This window comes from Neolamprologus brichardi, chromosome 16 (assembly GCF_056152115.1).
Source record: "Neolamprologus brichardi isolate AB-2024 chromosome 16, ASM5615211v1, whole genome shotgun sequence".
In the NCBI taxonomy this organism is placed as follows: domain Eukaryota; kingdom Metazoa; phylum Chordata; class Actinopteri; order Cichliformes; family Cichlidae; genus Neolamprologus; species Neolamprologus brichardi.
In genome coordinates, this window is record NC_142119.1 from 22,808,560 (window position 1) to 22,826,918 (window position 18,359).

The 18,359-nt window shown below is 39.3% G+C and overlaps 2 protein-coding genes across 2 annotated transcripts; one reads left to right on the plus strand and one right to left on the minus strand.

Annotated features, from left to right (window-relative positions):
* Positions 1-17: 17 nt before the first annotated feature.
* gpr143 (G protein-coupled receptor 143) lies at positions 18-9,494 on the minus strand. Its single transcript, XM_006788376.3, has 9 exons — positions 9,174-9,494; positions 6,911-7,020; positions 6,507-6,601; positions 6,070-6,162; positions 5,625-5,734; positions 5,422-5,530; positions 3,601-3,718; positions 3,259-3,514; positions 18-596 (listed from the first exon to the last, which is right to left on the minus strand). Exons 1-9 carry the CDS (start codon positions 9,427-9,429, stop codon positions 493-495), a joined length of 1,251 nt encoding a protein of 416 aa, XP_006788439.2. The 5' UTR covers positions 9,430-9,494; the 3' UTR covers positions 18-492.
* Positions 9,495-12,460: 2,966 nt separating this feature from the next.
* Positions 12,461-15,909, plus strand: LOC102798814 (ankyrin repeat and SOCS box protein 9-like). The gene is made up of 7 exons (XM_006788377.3): positions 12,461-12,788; positions 12,939-13,018; positions 13,225-13,332; positions 13,771-13,921; positions 14,068-14,202; positions 15,087-15,278; positions 15,379-15,909. The coding sequence occupies exons 1-7, from the start codon at positions 12,707-12,709 to the stop codon at positions 15,567-15,569; spliced, it is 939 nt and encodes a 312-aa protein (XP_006788440.2). The 5' UTR covers positions 12,461-12,706; the 3' UTR covers positions 15,570-15,909.
* Positions 15,910-18,359: the final 2,450 nt, after the last annotated feature.

Below are 18,359 nucleotides of genomic sequence, written 5' to 3' on the forward strand. Positions count from 1 at the left end.
AAAAGTGTAAAAGATATTTAATATAGCATGAAATACATGTGTGTAAAAATACAACATGGACACCTGGAAATACAATAACTTTGTTTTAAGATGAATTATTTAGCTTAATTCATTTTGTGGGGCTTTTACAGCTTAATGAAAATGATTCTTGTCACAAAATCAGTGTATGCAATTTAAAGAATTTGAAGAAATGCTTCTTCAAGCACTTAAAGTACTTTTAAAGGTCAGCCGTGTTCGTTCTGGGACTGTTGATGGGTCTGAAACGTAGCACTATTCTTTTTTTTCTTTTTATTGAAAGGGATTTAAAAAAAAAAAAAAAGGATTTGACTCAGGAATGAGGCTTAGTCTGTCATACCAAATAATGAAACTCATGACCAGTTCAAATCTCAGCAGGAAAACAAAGGCTTAATGGGAGACCATCTACAAAAAAAGTGACTACAAAAACAATGCGGTGCAGCAAAGTGGAGGAAGGTGGTTTGTGGACGACCCCAGTTAGTGCCTCACAGAGTTCTCCAAGGATTCTCCGTCAGCGTCTACATCCTCATAGTCTTGTAGCTCGCTGGAAATGTGGATTTCAACTGTACTAGACTCTGAACCTAGCAAGACAAAATAGGGGTAGATTACTTGGTGCTTCTGCGCATTACACCACCTCAGCTTATCAAAACTGCGTATTTGTGTTAACACATCTTTCCATGCAGCTTTTAATGTGGAAATGATGACTTGTGGTTTTTAAATGCATAAAAAAAAAAACATGGTCTATAAATAAGAATGGGGAAAAAACATATTCTTTCAAAGATTAACTTTATTTTTTAATATACTTAACATGTCAGGGACACTGGTGGTACAAAGCACTGAAAGGATTTTGTCCATGAGGTGTACGGTGCACAATTGTCACTCAGGGATCAAAATAACATGCAAATGCACATAAGTGTTGAGCTACAGTACATATAGATATAACTGGGAGTTGTTTCCACAATATTCAAAAGGACTCGGCATATAAAGTTTGAATATTCACAATGAAAAATGAGCTTAAGTTTAAAACAGCTTTTGAGGGACTGTAGCGTTATAATCTCTTCAAATTATAAGTTAGAATTGCTGCTATATTATGCACTGATGTCAAATTATAGACCAATTAATGTTGCTGTATTTGATACAATTTTTTTTTCTCATTTTAATAAGCTGGTGCAGCTTAATGGATGCTTAGCATAAATTGAAAATTGTGTTATCACAGCTTGTCCAGCAGAGCAGCTTCAATTCCTTTTTGCAATTTTCACATCCTTTTTTAGCGCATGTAGCAGAGAATGAATCACAGAGCAGATGTGAAGCAGTGCGTCACAGTAAGTTGCAAACTTGTTTGTGAAATATATTGCTGGAAAGTCAAAGAATGAACTCGTCATTTTCTTTTTCCGATGTAATTGGCATACAACATCGAACGCTTTAGGTATGCCTCACTTGTACGGGGTTGGACCCTCTCTTGCCTTCAGAGCTGCCTTAATTCTTCATGCAAGGAATCAACAAGGTGCTGGAAACATTGCTCAGATTCTGCTTCATATTGCCATGACAGTTGCTGCAGAGTTGTTAGCTCCACATCCATAATGCAAATCTCCTGTTCCACCAGATCCCAAAGGTGCTCTATTGGATTAAGATCTGGTGACTGTGGAGGCCATTTGAGTACAGTGAACTCTTTGTCATGTTCGAGAAATCAGTTTGAGAAATCGGAGTCTTGACAGGAAGCATGGGGATGGAGGCAACCGCGAGAAGATGGGTACACTGTGGTCATGATCAGATGAACATTGTCAGCAACAATACTCGGGCAGGCTGTGGCATTTAAACGCTTAGCTAATAATAAGGGGGGCAAAATGTGACAAGAAAATATGCCCCACACCATTACATCACCTGAGCTTTGATACAAGTTAGGATTGATCCATGCTTTCATGTTGTTTATGCCAAATCCCAGCTTTTCTGAATCATCAGACCAGGCAACTTTATTATTTTTAAATTTAAAAATAAATCTTCTATTGTGGTGAGCCTCTGCAAACTGTAGCCTCACTTTCCAGTTGTTAGTTGACAGAAGTGGCACCAAAGTCTATTCTTCTGCTGTGGTAGCCCCTCTGCTTCCAGGTTTGATGTGTTCTCTTCTGCCAAAGTTATTTTGAGTTACTGTTCCCTCCCTATCAGCTTGAAGGAGTCACTCTTCTATGACTGCTGGCATTAAGAAGGCATTTTCATACAGAGAAGTGCTGCTTACTGAATATTTTCTCTCTTTTGGACATTAAACCCTAGAGATGGTTGTGTGGGAAAATGCCACAAGGTCAGCAGTTTCTGAAATACTCAGACCAGCCCCTTTGGCTCCTACAATAATGCTGTGTTCAGAGTTACTTAAATCACCTTTCTTCCCCATTCTGATGCTCACTTTGAACTTCAGTATATCGTCTTAATAATGCCTGGATGCCTAAATGTATTGATTTTCTGTCATGTGATTGGTTGATTCGATATTTACATCAAGCAGTTAAACAGGCGTACCTAATAAAGTGGCTGTTGAAAGTATATATGCAGAATCTAATCTCCTTATTTTTCCTGGCTAAAAGTCAGTATCGGACAGAGTGATGTATTCTACCTGTTTTTCTTTCTTATTGGCTTCCACTGCTCTCTGTTTATTATCTGCACTTAATGCGCTTTGTGATAGCTTGGCACCAGAGTAGCACCTTGAAAAACAGCAGCTGATGAAATTACACAGCATGTCAGTCATCTATAAATAAAGCAACACATTCAGAGTGATAGCAGCAAAGTTCTAATCACTTTAGTTTATTCTCCACAGAAAATCTATTAACTTCCTGTGCTCTGCAGTTTCCCATTGCTGTTGCATTCAGTACAAATCAAAAAAAAAGAAAAAAAAGAAATTAAGATAATTGTGGAGGGTGTTGCGTAACGTCACAGCATGATTCATGGTTCCACCCAGTAAGCGTCGGCTACAGTACAGCAGTACAATATAAAATTCTATTTAAAATGAATCACAGCGAGCTTTATGTCTGCTTTAGTGGCTCTCTACTGTGACTAGGCCATTGCAACACCTTGATAAAGCTAATTTATTTTTAAAAAAGACAAAAAACATAACAGTATTCAGATCTCAAAGAAAATACTAAACCGTACTTCATATTAAGGGGAGGTAGCCCATACAGTACATGATGCTGATATCTTTTTAGCATCACCAGCCCTGATATACTGGTGAGCTGCTACCACCATTGACGTGCCGATTACCTTCTGAGAGGACGCTGATGGCATCAGAGTGGTGTTGCCCGTTTCCCATCATGTTCTTCTGTGATTCCTGGACGTGACTCTGGTAAAGCAGAGTAGTTCCCACCACAGGGTTATGGGAAGTCATGTTAGCTGCTGAAGTAGAGACAGAGTCCCAGACCAGCTCCCTCCTCTGCTGCGGGGTGAAGTCAATGTCAAAGCCTGTCCAGCCATGAAAGGCCAGGGTGTTAAGGAAAGCCTGCATGGGGTTCAGTATACCCTGAAAGAGTGGAATATAAAGGTTTTCAAGGCATTGCATGCAGGTTAAAGTAGCGTGCTGTACGCTGGTTTCCTGTTAAAACCCACCATGATAAACCATGTGATGAGCGCTGTGTTCCTGATATTCCTCAAACTATTGTCACTGATGTCTGTCTGCATCTCCAGGTAGAAGAGGAGGCTCTCATTAATGATGTTGGGAACCCAGCTAAAACATTGGAGAAGAAAAAACCCCCACATCTTATTACAAGAACATTAACATGTTAAAGATGTTTCTTATTTACAAATCATTGAAAAGACCTAATGGTTAGGTAGTAAAAAGTCTGAAATCACAAATAATTGTTTTGCATGTTTTGGCCTGTTTACTGAAATTGAAATATTGAAATCTTTAAGCAGGCTTGGCTTTAGTTTCTGTGACTGTGTGAGTTTTAAAAATCAATTTGCCCTCAGGTTCATCCTCATAAACACAAAATTTAATGCAGTTAAATTTAAGCTATTAAAAGAATAACTTCTCGACCTAGCCTCCGAAATATAACCTGGCCTTTCTTACAGTGTGAAGTTGCCAAGACTGATAATTTGCTGTCAGTGGAAAGAATTAGTCTGGATCACCCATCCATAAAACTACAACGTTTTTTACATTCTGGTTTTTAAACCGGTTAAACCTTAGGCAGTATATAAAAGACGGGCATACAGTCATGGGAAAAAAGGTTTCTCATTATTTTATGCAGTCCTGTGGAAAAATAAGTGCACCCCACGATTCAATAGCTTGTAGAAGCACCTTTAGCAACAATAACTTGAAGTAATTGTTTTCTGTATGACCTTTGCAGTCTCTCACATCAGTGTGGAGGAATTTCAACCCCATCTTTCTTTACGTCACTGCTTCAATTCATTGAGGTTTGTAGGCATTTGTTTATGCACAGCTCTCTTAATGTGTTGCCACAGCATTTCAGCACTGACGTCTGGAATTTGACCGGGCCATCACATCACATTTCTTTTTTAACTGTTCTGTTTTAGATTTTTTCAGCCAAACTTTAGTATGACACAGACATTTTAATATTATGATATTCAGAGGAGTTCACGAACATTTGACATGCTAAATGAGGCCTGTAGAGTCCGATATCTAGCTAATGGGTTGTTTGCAATTAATCTGAGCATTGATGGGGTCTGTATTTTGAATTTCCTGGGGAGTTGTGGCATTGTTTACACACACCTGCATGCTTCAGGCCAGCAAGCTACCAAAACTTCACAGAATAAACTTCACAGGTTATTCACAGGGTGTTGTTAGAGAGTTGGGGCTTTCTCCCAATTATTGTAGGGTCTTTACTTTGAAACAGCTGTTGTTAGTGATTTGATGCTGTATAATAACATTGAATTGAACTGAATTAACAGTGGAAACACGTAGGTTGTTCTTAAAGTTCAGTGGGCTCTTTGCCATTTTGTTTTGTACATAGTCACCATGAAACTGGGTTGGGTTTGAGGGGTGGAGCTGAATGAGAAATTGAGGACACGTCACACTGATATGGTAGCAACTTCTAAACCACTTGGCAGCTGCACTCTATAATTGTCCATTTTTAATCCAAACAGTACCATGATTTTATAAAATGATGCTATTTTGTGTTAAAAGAGACATGAAAAAAGCAAACGAGACCAGAAACTCTTTAGGAAAGTGTTCACTCAGCTCAGAAATCAAGTGAGATTTTTCTGTATTATACGGTGCGGTTCATGGGTCAAACAAAGGTGATTTAACATGTTAATTTGTGAGTGTCACGGCTGTGGATAGATTCATTTTGTTTCATCTTATCAATGCATTTCCTGTCTATGTTAACAAGCTGCTGGCTCGTAGCACTAGATTTATATTTACTACATAGCAAGAAGCACTTTTTTCCTTCCCAAAACTAGTTCTTAACTTACCAAATAAAGAACACCAGCATAATTTTAAAGAAGCGTATTTTTATCTCATTCGCCAGCCGCCTCTCATTTTCCGTATAGATTCCTTGTCGTCCTTTCAGCAAAGATGTCACTAGGCGAGAGAGATGAGAAAGCATCTTATTTCCCCTCATTTACATGTGTAAGAAGTTGCATTTGTCAGAGAAATTTGAGAGCGAGGAACTCACCGGTAGACACCGTTCGATTAAAAAACACAGGGTTGGCTATGAGAACGAGCAGCATCGGTGCGTACGTGGTGACATAGTGAGGAATAGCATGTTGGAGGCCCTGCTCACAGCTGGGAGACGAAAAAAAAAAACATATGAGAAACAGTTCATTCAGCATCAAAAACACTTTGTGATAGTTAACAGAATTATTGTATTTAATTATTTCTCTGCGTCAGAAAATGCTGTACTTAACACTTAATAATAGCCATACAACAGCAGACTTTTTCTATGGAAATAATGACGTTTTTTAAGACATGGTTAGAACCACTGATATGTTTGATAAGTTCTCTGCTGTTATGTTATTGTGGCTGTTAATATGTGAACACGAAAATGTTAATTTTCTATTTTTCCACCAACGGATGCTTAAATGTGCCTGTCAGCAGGACAGCAGGCAGTGGTATCTTACTCAGAAATAGATGGATAGTACAGCATGGCCACTCCTTCAACACACAGCAGCACAGCCAGGCCCCATGTAATCATGTGGTAGAGTATAATGGTGCTGTTGGGGGAGAAGAAAAAAAACCAAAGTCATAAGACCAAGCTCACACTACATGTTGTCGTTCTTTATCTTGAGGATATTTTCCCCCCATTTATTTGTTGTACAAAATGCAATTGAATAAGACTGACTGGGGAGAGAAGTACGAGAGGCTTGTAAAACTCAGACTAGAGCAACAATAGACAGCGTGGAAACCTGCACCTTTAGTTTAGAATAAAAGAGTTGATTCAAACCAGTTTTATCTTGTGAAAACCAAAATATAAAAATACAGGTGGCAGTTGAGCATTGTGAGAGAAAAATGTTTCACACTCTGCTTGGTAAAAATATAAAGGTGAGGTGGGGGGAACCTGATTCCTGCAGATGTTTTCACTACCAGGAAGACGTCAACCGCATAACAAAAGGTCCACCAGAAAGAAGCGCTAAAAAACAACTGGATCCACATCTGCAACACATAAATTGAATGCCTTACACTTATTTTACAGATCATAATAACTGATAAAGATATGTTGTTTACTTGGCTTATCAGCTATTCGTGTCATGTGTGATGATGCATTAAACAAAATGACCTCTTCTGTCCGTGAAGTGAATATTATTGGAACAAACAAATCTAAGTGTATTTTTCTACAATAATTTTTCTAATGTAAAAGTTATTGCTATCCTTTTGTCTTAATAACTACACATCTCTGCTTGCAACATCTGTGTTATCAAGGCATATATAAGTGTATCTCACTATTGCAAAAAAAATACATACTGCGCTGCCTAAGCAGAAGACTTCTGGCCAGACATCAGTGTTGTTGACTACTGAGATGTGGTCGACAATGTTTGGCAGACCTAGCCACACAGATGACCTTACAATGACACCTGCAAGAAGGAAACAGTGCATGATCTTTAATTGTAGCTGCTGCAAGCAAATATAATTAAGGCGAAAACATTACCAGGAGATGTAAACTTGGTCTGGGTTTCATTACTTTTAAAACACCTCAGATTTATTATTTTCAGCTTTTATTATTAAGTGCTTTGACTAATTAGATTAAGTGGCAGCGTCCTTTCAAGAGTTATTTTACAATGTGGAAATATTAACGCCCACCAGGTGTGTTTTATAAGGGTGTTTCCATTTCCTCCATGAAACTTCCTAGCTTCACTGCCGAATGGAACAATGGAAGCACTCCCAGAATCTTTATTACTGTTCTGTATTTCATTTTAATCTGTGTCATCAGCGGGTTTCAAGCTGCTACCCTGCAGCGGTGCATGGATCTCCATGGGCACCAAGTACACAGAAATCAACCCATTTAGAAGAAAAAAAAGGTTGGGAGGCTGTGTAAAATTTAAGTTAAAGAAATTAATGTATACAATTTAAAACATTTAAGACCTTTGTTTAAATGAAAAGATAAAACGTTAAAGCTTTAATGGCATGTCCATTCTGGATTTGAATGGACATGCCATCATTGAAAGTTACAAGTCACCAGAAAATCACAGGTTTTGCAGATGTTGGCAAATATGATGGAAAAGAGAAGATATAAAGTTTTTCTCTTTGTTTGCACTCCTTCTGAAACCCAAAGACTGTTACCAGACTCAACAGCAGCTCAAATACCAGTGAGTTTGAAATGTTAAAATATAATATACTTGACCACTTTCCAGCATTGTTAATGAGTCCCACTTTGTTCCAGACAAACAGTGTTTGGCCCACATTTACTTTGTTGATATCTGCTCACTCTATTAATTAGCAACATCATAAGTACTCAGAGAGGGGTTTGCCACTCTTTGATAGACTGCCTACAAGAATAACATTTCTCAATATAAAAATTCAAAGAATATGGTTGCATTCTTTACAGTATGCAATAGCATCAAAGATTCAGAAGATGCAGACTACTTGATTCCACAAAGTCAAAAACTATACTGAATAGTTGAAATCCCAAGAAACTGTGGAAGCTTATTTTAGCCATAAAAACGAGCCAACCATAAGTCTACATTTTGAGTTACTAAGTCAACAATTTGAGATCATAGCACAAAATTTCAATTTATGAATGTCAAAAACAAGCTTTCAAAGAACTAAATAGTGACTTTAACCACTGGCCAACAGCACAGTTTATTGCTGCATTCACAAATGTGAGCTGAAACTCTACAATGCAAAGGAAAAAAAATACATACACGATCCAGAAACACTGGTGCCAACTCTGGGTCACGCTCATTTAAGATGGGCAAAGGTGAAGTGGAAAACTCACTGTTGCATACCATGCAATCATGCTCTACTAACTGTTCTGTAAAGGCCCATTTAGTGATGAAAGATTCACATGTAGGCACTGGAAAGACCTTATAAGGCCTTACTTATTTCAGCAAGACAATGTCAAACCAAACCCTGCATTTTCTCAAACATCAGAAAATAATATTTGGTGAAAGAGTATGTGAAGGAAACTGGCCCGCTGTCACTCATTTAAAAAAAAAAAATGTGCTGGCATTAAATTCAAAATCCGAACAATTTTCAAAATACATAATTGTTTTCTCACAGATAAGGATTTCAACAAAAATACATATGAAATAATCTAAACAATCATACTGAATACTGTTTTTATTTACATTTAATTTTTTACATTTGTATTTGGAAAGATTATCGTGTCATCCCTGTGTGACTGGATACTTTGAGAAATCCGCCGCATTCCAATCAATCTAGGCCAACTAAAAGTGCAGCAGTTCTTCTGAGTTATTTCATCACTCACATGAGAGGATCCCGATTCGTTCTTTTGATTTTAATTAAATTCATGACCCTGGGCACACATTTTATCTTGTAAAAATATATGTAGCATCGACTATTGCAGATTAAATCTCACACTTTTCCTTTAACAGACACATTTCTCATAGTTGCACCTATGCAATGCAGTGCAACAAAGGGGTTAAAAGAAAACTATGTGCGTGCGTAATTAGATCCAGCAAGCAAAACCACGCTGCGAAAACTAACTCGCTCTTTGCCTCAACTATGAAGCGAAAAAGTAGGTCAATGCCAGCAGTTTCTTCTCTACCTGTGCATCCCAGTATGTCACATATACTGATGATGAACAATATCCGCGAGGAGGACGCAGGCCTTGGCAGAGGATACTGCCCGAGTCTTCTGTATCCTTTGCGTTTTGGTAGAATTTGTAAAATAGCGAATAAGAGGCTTAAAGCCGCGCTTCCCAGACTTAAAGCGCCGAATAAGACGGGCTGAAAAGTAACCACAAACTCTGTCGCTGCGTCTCGGTTCGGGCAGCAGAAAGTCTCCATCCGCGGAGATGCCATGATGGACTGAAGGAAAAAGCAGCGGGGAGAAAGAGAAAGGAAGAAAATGAACTACCGTGCCAGAAGAAAGAAGACGAAGAAAAGAAAATGAGAGGAAATGACTGAGTCTATAACCCAACTGAGAAATCACGGGGTTGAATCATCATGTGCTTCCATTTAATCCCTGCAGTTGTGGCTTAACTGTGTCACACAAAGCAAGAATCCGACAAAGCGCCGTTGTTTGAAAAGGTCTTAAAATGTCTTAAAAGGGGTGGCTTCATCACAGTACTCTGTGTATTTATGTATCAGTTTAAATGATTTACAGAAAAGCCCGCAAATGCACAAAACATCACAACATTATGATCTTATTATATTATCTTTACATTAGTGTATAAAAATATATGTAAATCAACCAATCAGTCCCCATTTCTGCTGTTAACCCCTTTGCATGACTAATTCCGTTCATTAGAGAAATAGTACTTTTTTACACAGGACGTGAAATACCACACAGACATCCCCAAACATTTAATCTCTGTCAGTCTCTTGGACAGCTGAAGGTTTCAAGTCGGACAGGTGTTGTGCCAAAAAGGGATTTCTGATGTTTCTGTGCGTTTTTATGTGTAATATATTTGCTTATTTTTTAAACAGACTGCAGTCCATTGGATTTATAAACATTGTTAACAAAGAAATGTCCCATTTGTAAGTATCTTTATGGCTCTGCGTTATTGTACCCGCATTATAATCAATTCAGGCCTCTATGGCCATTTAAAATATCTTCATAAAACCGTGATGTTGTATTTGTTGATCTTTCTGCTGCCCTCTCAGCCAGAGCTCTTTTGAAAAAGACATTTTTAATGTTAATGACAGTTTTTACCCAGATGAATAAAGGGTATAAAAAAGTCTAAAACTGACTGCAGCTTCTACCTTGTGACTTGAATTCTCTTTCTGGCTCAGAATGACTTGATATCATTCATCATAGATATATGTTTGACCAACAAGTCACTTACATCAGTTTTTAGGCAAATACAGGAAACCACTTGTTGTTAGTTGCTTTTTGGCACAACACATGATTAAGAAGTGTTCTTTGTAAAGGCAGAAGATCTATCCATCCATCCATCCATCTGTATGTATGAGTAAAATCCATGATGCCCTCCTCCTGGAGGTGATGCAAACCCCTTCATATCTGCATGCATGAACTGGGACTCCTCCACCTTTTGGTGAGCTGTGAATGGTCCTCTGGTGAGCTGTACCATGTGATCAGTAAACAAGTAAACCTAAGTGCTTTGAGTTGATCTTTTTGTTTACATTTTCCCTAGTCGAATCGAGTCGTATCTGCACTATGCCCTGTTTAAACGTGATCCACGAGCACGGAAAGCTTGGGTCTAAATGGTCTCATTTCTTAGACTCCAGACAGAAAAGCTGACATGTGGTGCACTGTGCTTGCATGGGTTAGCTGAGTCTTGTATAAAGTCCAAATACAGGAGAGGTCATAGCTGCTGGATCTGCTTGCCTGGCCTGAGATCTGAGAAAACTGGTGGACATTTGAAGCAGATTTATTTGGGGAACAAAGCATCAAGGGCCTTCATTATTCTGAAATACAGAGAGGGCATTCATTCAGTTTGCAAAGAGCTTTTCTAATCCATATGCACCTTTCCCTGACAAGGCACAAAGTCAATTGTACAGCGAGTGTGTAGCCTGTTGCCAGAGATTAACAGCTCCCATAGGAATACAATTACAGTATTGATTTGCTTTGAACATCTGCTCTCTGTGACTGCCCTCTGCTGGTCTGCATATATTCTTACTGTAGCTCTAAAGAATCGAGCTGATGTAATATGCAATTCTTACATTATGCAAAATACATTTTAATAAATATTTTAAATGAATTAGCTGCTACCATGATTGATTACAGATTTTATTTTCTGTAATTCACACAGGACACAGACCAGTAATAATTAAGCAGCACATTTACTGTGTCCAGGTCCAAATGCATTTACTTTTCAGCTGTAATGTAAATAATATTAGGTAAGAAATTTTAAAAAGAAGGTTGCTTTTGGGTAAGAAAAGGTGTTAAGCAATTTATACATGGACAGTAGAGCTTCTCTCCACGTGACTTTCTTCCTCTGAAAATGTTGGCCATCCCCAGAAATAAAAATGAGATTGCAGAGTGTATGAAAGTCTTTGGTACCATTTTGCTGCTTTCCTTTGCTCTCTGTGTCTCATGTCACATGTGCAACGACTGTAATTATTTCGTAAAAATACTATATAGAATAAAAAAACTGTGTCACAGGGTGAAGTTGTAAAGACTGATGGCCACAGGTAGGAATGATTTCCTGTGATGTTATGTGGTAAGCAAACCAGGACAACATCCTCCTTTCTAACACCACCATCAAAAGGTCAAGCTCCACACCCACAACATTACTGGGCTTTGTGGATCAGTTTGTTGAGTCTGTCTAGTGCTTGTTACTCTCAGTCTGCTGCTCCAGCATACCACAGCGCAGCAGATGGCACTGGTCACTGCAGACTCATAAAGCATCCAGAGCATCATCCCACAAATATCAAAGGACCTCAGTCACCTCAGAAAATCCAATAATATACCATGGCATGAAGCGTTATTGCTGAAGAAAACTTTCAAAATGATTAGAGCTACTTTTCGCAAACCAGTTGCAACAAAGTGAGCGCTTTATGTCAAGTAACAATTTTCAAGAAAATTTAACCAAAGTCATAAAATCTGGGCATAATTTTAAAGGGCTTATTATATCTGATAACTGGAAACAATATACTGCATGAAGATGAAATTCTTTAAATGTAGAAAGTCACTCTTGCCTCCAAGTTTTTAAACCAATGATGCATAATATTTTTCTGAGGGGGGCACAACTTTATAATAAACACCGAATATTAATTTCCCTTTATTAAAGTTAAAACGCCAGAAACCCCCTCCCCCAGCGCCGCCCATGTTTCCTGCTGGAGAGGATGGGTGTGGAGGTGCAGTGTCATATTACGCACAAACTACAGACCTGCTCAACAGGCGTCTTTCTCTCGTTTTCTGCACCTCCATTGGCTGACACTAAAACTGCTGCTTGAAACTAGCCTGCTTCCTGAATGGCAAACACTTTGTGTGACAGGAAATAACACTGACAGAACCAAGGTCAGTCACATATCTACTGAAAAAGATCAAAACAAAACAAATGAGGACAAAATATATTTAACTCCTAGTTAGACACAGTTCAGTTTAGGTTCCAAAGGCTGTGGCGAAAGACAACCGGGCCACAGAGGAGCTTTTGAACCCGCACTGTGAGTTATGTCTGCTGGACAGAAAAACACTCCGCGAGACTCTACATGTCAAAGTGGAACTGTTTTATTCTCAAACCCTTTGATGAGTGGTGAGTAGTAGCTGGCAGTGCAAGCTCACACTGCAGCTGGGGTCTATTTACTGCTTTATGCAGAGACTTTCATCCGGTCTTCTAAAGTATTCATGTACCTATGCAGGTAGGTTTCTAAGTTAAATAACTATTTTATTTGTCTGCACAAAGATGTTGAATCAGACTGGTCTCCAATTCACGAAGCAGCCTTTAACGGACGTCTCCTCACCCTGCAAAAGCTCATTGATCAGGTACAGTTTAACTGAATATTGTAAGTTGTGCTAAAAGAAAAAAAAGTTGCCTTCCCATAATATTGGATGTTAAATAACCATGTGTTTCTCACTATGATGTGAAACCTTTAATAAGGCGACTGTGTCTTCATATGGCAGCTTGCTTTCCAAAAGTTGCCATGTGCATCTACCTCAGTGACTCTATATGTGCTGTGTTTTGTTCACAGGGTGCATGTGTAAATCTGAACACTCTGGATATGGTCTCACCCCTTCATGGGGCGTGTACACAAGGTCACACGGCTTGTGCCAAGCTTCTGATGGAAAACGGTGCAAATGTCAGTAAAGCATCATCATGTGGTGTTGGTTTATTTGTGGTTTTTGGCTGAATTCATGAGAATCTCAAATTTGAGACGGTATGTTGTCAGTTTTTGCTTGAAAGAGACTCACAGTTCGTTCCCATAACAACCATGTCAATTATTGCCAATATTAACTTATTGATGGGAGACTGCAGTAAGATTTTAACCAAATTCACAGCCACGGTCGTGCATGGACAATAACTCATTAACAAACAAACATCAGCTGATATATTTGTCCAACCACCATTATGAGAATGAGAATCAGAGTCAGAAATTTTTAATGATCCCTGAAGAAATATAGTCACAGTCCTTCTAAGACAGTAAGAATAAGTAACTAAACAAACCAAAACATGTGTAAATATTTTTAGAGATTTTTTGATTCATTGTTAACCTTATTGCTATATTGCCATGCATCAGGTAAACAGCTCAACTGTGGATGGAAAAACTGCCCTGACAGAAGCATGTGCTCAGGGGCACGTGAGCTGTGTATCGCTGCTTCTTCAACATGGAGCTGCTTCCCTGGGGACCAGCCAGTCCAGTTCTCCAATTCATATAGCTGCAACAAAAGGTTCGAGGTCAGACTCAGATATGTGAAAAATCTATCCTGGCAGAAGTGCCAAAATCTCTTGAATGGCAGGCAAAAGCAGATTTTTACAGCAGAACCTTTCAAGAACATTTCTTATCATTGTGGTGATTTCTGTTTCCTCTCCCTAGGTCATCCTGAGTGCATTGAACCTCTTGTTCAGTACAGAGCAGATGTGGATCAGCATGTTGACGAGTTAGGAACCCCTCTCCAGATTGCCTGCTCCAATCAGCATCTGAGCACCGTGAGGAAACTATTGCAGCTGGGTAAGAAAGCTTCTCATTTGAACTTTTATTCCTCAAAGAATATCCATTCTTCCAATATCTTACCAATTGGTGGAAGACTTTGAGACCTTTTCAATGGCAAAAAGAGAGTGGTGCTCCATTGTGCGATATTCAGAGTGTAAGTCTAGTGTTCAATATTTTATTGAGAGAAGCGTACACAAAGCTTGCGTATAAAACCCTTTGTGGCTGCAGACAGAGCTGTGGAAAATTAGATAAACCCACATAACATCACATGAGCCAGCATTAGTAGGGGTTGAAGATTGGGTTTATAGAGCAGAGAATTAATTATCTTATTAGACCTGTTTGGTGGAGGCTAGCTGCAGGGGCTACTTTAGAAACTCTTGTAATATCATAAACCTAACACACAATAGCAGTACAGGTAATGTAGAGGCTGGATTTTATTAACAAGAAATTATATAACATGGAAATATGTGCCATGCTATGGTGCTGCGCAAAGGTTTCAGCCACTAAAGTGAAGATGTCTTGCAAAAATATCATCAGTACTTCAAACCTCAGTGTTCGGTAAACAAACCCAAATCATGTCAATATTTCTTGGCTTTTAAGACAGTAGATCTACTCTGTATATTTGCATGTACTTTCACAAGCTTCCTTGCATGTTGCACTAAGAAACCACAGTCCTCTTGTGGCTTCAGGTTTTGTGTTTTTCATGTAATCCCAGGCTTGGAGACGAAATAGCATCTTTTGCAGGACTCCTTGTCCTTATTCTTGTAAATTAAAATACAGCAGTTTTTTCCTGACTTGGGTTGTTCAACTGTTCTAACAAAGAAAACCTTTACCTGAACCACAACAAAAGCTTTATTTCATGTAACGTGGGGACATTATATTTGGCCTTTTCTTTTCTTCAGGTGCAAATGTGAACAGCAGTGTGTCTGGGGACTCGCCTCTGCACATCGCCGCCCGTCAGTCCAGCCCTGAGTTGACATCCGTCCTGCTTGAACATGGGGCGGATCTCTTCCTTAGGAACTCAGAGGGCAGACAGCCACTGGACCTCGCTCCGCCCAACAGCCTTACAGAGAGACTTCTGAAACAAGCAGGAGGTAGTCGAGACTTTGCACTCGAGACTTTGCACTGGGCTGATGGCGCAGCAAGAAGCTAACCATCTATAATGGCTCATGCTTCTCCCCTGAGTGTCCCCAGGAGTGTCTCCTCTAATGCAGCTGTGCCGACTACACATCAGGAAAGCTGTGGGCAACAAGAGGCTGGGTGCGATTTGTGACCTTCAGTTACCCACAGAACTGATAGAGTATCTGCTCTACCAATCAGACCCAAGGGGAGATCTTAATGCGCTGAAATTCCTCAACCCTGCAACCTCAGATTTTGAGTCTTAAAGGTTTTTGGTCAATAGGGGGCAGACTTGTATAATCTTACATGGTGGCAACAACGTCCGTGCTCCTGGTTGATGATGAACCACAATGTCGGAATTACTTTCAGTGAAAGATATCCTATATCTTTGTTGCTTCCCTCAGGAAGGGAGGCTGGATGGGAAAGACATCAATTAGTCTTGATGTTTAATACAGGTGGATGATGCGCACAAGCTACCAGACGTTAGGCTACTAAAAAAAACCCCTCTTTTTTTTACTCCTTTAAGTTTTTGTTCATAGATATTTTATGTTTTGCTTAAAAATGTGTTGCTATTAATAGTAAGGCAAATAAAAACGCACTACTGAATGCAATGATTCCTGTTCATACCTTTTTTATTACTCAAGTTTAAGACAAATATTCTAGTGTTAAGATATTGTATCTTTGATATCTTACCAATGACTTACTGAAAAAGCTGTTGCACTCTTAAAGAGTATATTTGAACTGAAAAACAACATAATTAGAAGCACAATGGATAAAACTAAAATACCTGAGCCCAGAAAAAGTGAACTTCCTGTGTTTATCATGTGAATTAATCTTATATCATCATTTCAGTAAAAATTTTTTTTTACATAAACACAATCAATACTCTTCTGTGTACCTGACTAAAAAACTGAGCCCTTTATAGTAAAGATGCAAGATTCTGTTTTTCTTGTGTTGCTCTATGAGGAAACAAGAGCATCAAGATAGAACAACACTGTACACAATGCAATGACGTTTTCTTAAAGGTCACCACTTATGGCTATTCCCTTAAGATGCAATGAGTAGAGGCAGTGGAGGTAGTGGAGTTTAAATACCTGGGGTCAACCTTTCAAGATAACCGACAGTGCACGAGTGTGGTGAAAAAGAGACTGCAGGGAGGGTGGAGTGGGTGGAGACGAGTGTCAAGGGCGATTTGTGACAGAAAGGAAGCAGCAAGAGTGAAAGTGAACATTTACAAGATGGTAGTGAGACCTGCTATGATGTATGGTTTGGAGATAGTGGTGCTGACAAAAAGACAGGAGGTAGCAGAGCTGAAGATTTTGATTAGGAGTAACCCAGAGGGACAAGGTTATATTAAAGGAACAGCTCAGTTTGGAATTAGACAGGAGGGGAAATAGATATACTGAAAAAAGGGTGCCGAAGATGGAGCTGGAAGGCAGGAGGAAAAAAAAAACAGCATAAAGAAGATTCATAGAAGTGGTGAGAGAAGACATGCAGAGTTGGTGTGACGGGGGAAGATAGGGTGAGATGGAGGCAAATGAGCTGCTGTGGAGACTCCTCAAGGGAGGAACTGAAAGAAGGGAAAAAAGAAGATGCACTTATCTCCATTCCCCAAATCCAGTATTGACAATAAGCTGGCTGGTTTCACAGTAAACATTTGTTCCAATGCAGAAACATCCATAGTTTTATTCAAGAATGTCCTATAAACTGGGACTTTGAGCAAGGCATTACTTTGTAATGCTTAGTCCTAGCAGCCTGTAAGCTTGTCAAAAACCTACCAAGTAAGCACTCACTGACCCTTGACCCATATTTTAATCAATACATACAACAGAACAGGAGCCAGAGCAGAAAAGAGGCTTATGCTAGAAGTAAAAAGCAAGAAATGACTAAAGCAGACAATATGACTGGGATATGGATGCATTTTATGCATCTATCATTTTTATTGGAAATGAGTAATGCCACTGTATCAAAATCATTGATTTCAACAGGTCATTTACAGATGATGAAGGAGCAGAATGTGTTGCTCCTTCACCTCTGGACGTCAACATGATTTTATTCAATTCACCCACAGCCTTCTTGTTGAATGCAGCACTCGTTAACTCCCCATTGATCCCTCTGTCCCAATACGGCGCCCAAACTAAATCGTCACCCCCTCAAACACTGCATTATCGCCCGGGGCCAGGAACACACACACACGCACGCACGCACACCGAGTTTCGATTTAACTGATCTTTAATGTGAAATCAATGCTACGGAGGAGTTTCTGTCTTCTGCAGCTGCTGGAAAAAAAAGACGTACAATATCCACAGCTTGCAATTAGTGATATCTCGAAAATCAGATGAGGCAAGTCTGTCTGGGAATCACCGTCATATGACCACTTGAATAATTTCCCACTCCAGTCATCCTGGCTGTTTTTAGACTCTCTGCTATTCTTCTGAAATATTTTCGAGTTCAGTCACGTGCTGCATGGCACTCAGATGCACTCCGAAAATCAACCAAGCTATGTGTGATACCAAAGCTTTTACTTTTTTCCCCTCTAGAGGCACACACTCCATTAACCTCTATCCATTTTTTTTTAAAGTGCATTGGCACTTTAAAAAATATACCTTCTAGAAAGCGCATACATGGCGCTTTCACTTAAAGAAAGACAGCATATTTAGAGTTACCTCTAAAATATTAAAAGCTAGAGATGACAAAACACGATGCCATGTGCAGGGAAACAAAATAAATAAATAAATATTTTGTGGCATGTGAAAGCTGCCCAGTGTTCATAATGAAAGCAGGATTAGTTTACTCATTAATGCATGAAGAATTCTAATCACCCCTAAAATGTAAGCAGCTACCACTGACTGTGAACAAACTGCAAGTTGTTAAAGCCAGGCAGCCCTTATGTGCACACATCTAATAAGCAAACCGCGATCACTCCTCGCGCCGCGGCTCACATCCTGATTGCTCCGAGCTGGATCTTGTTATAGATATCAGCGCTTCCCACTAAGCTACAAGTGGGTTGTGCCGTGTCCTTGCACTCGCCAGTAATTGCTTTGGTAATTTTAGTT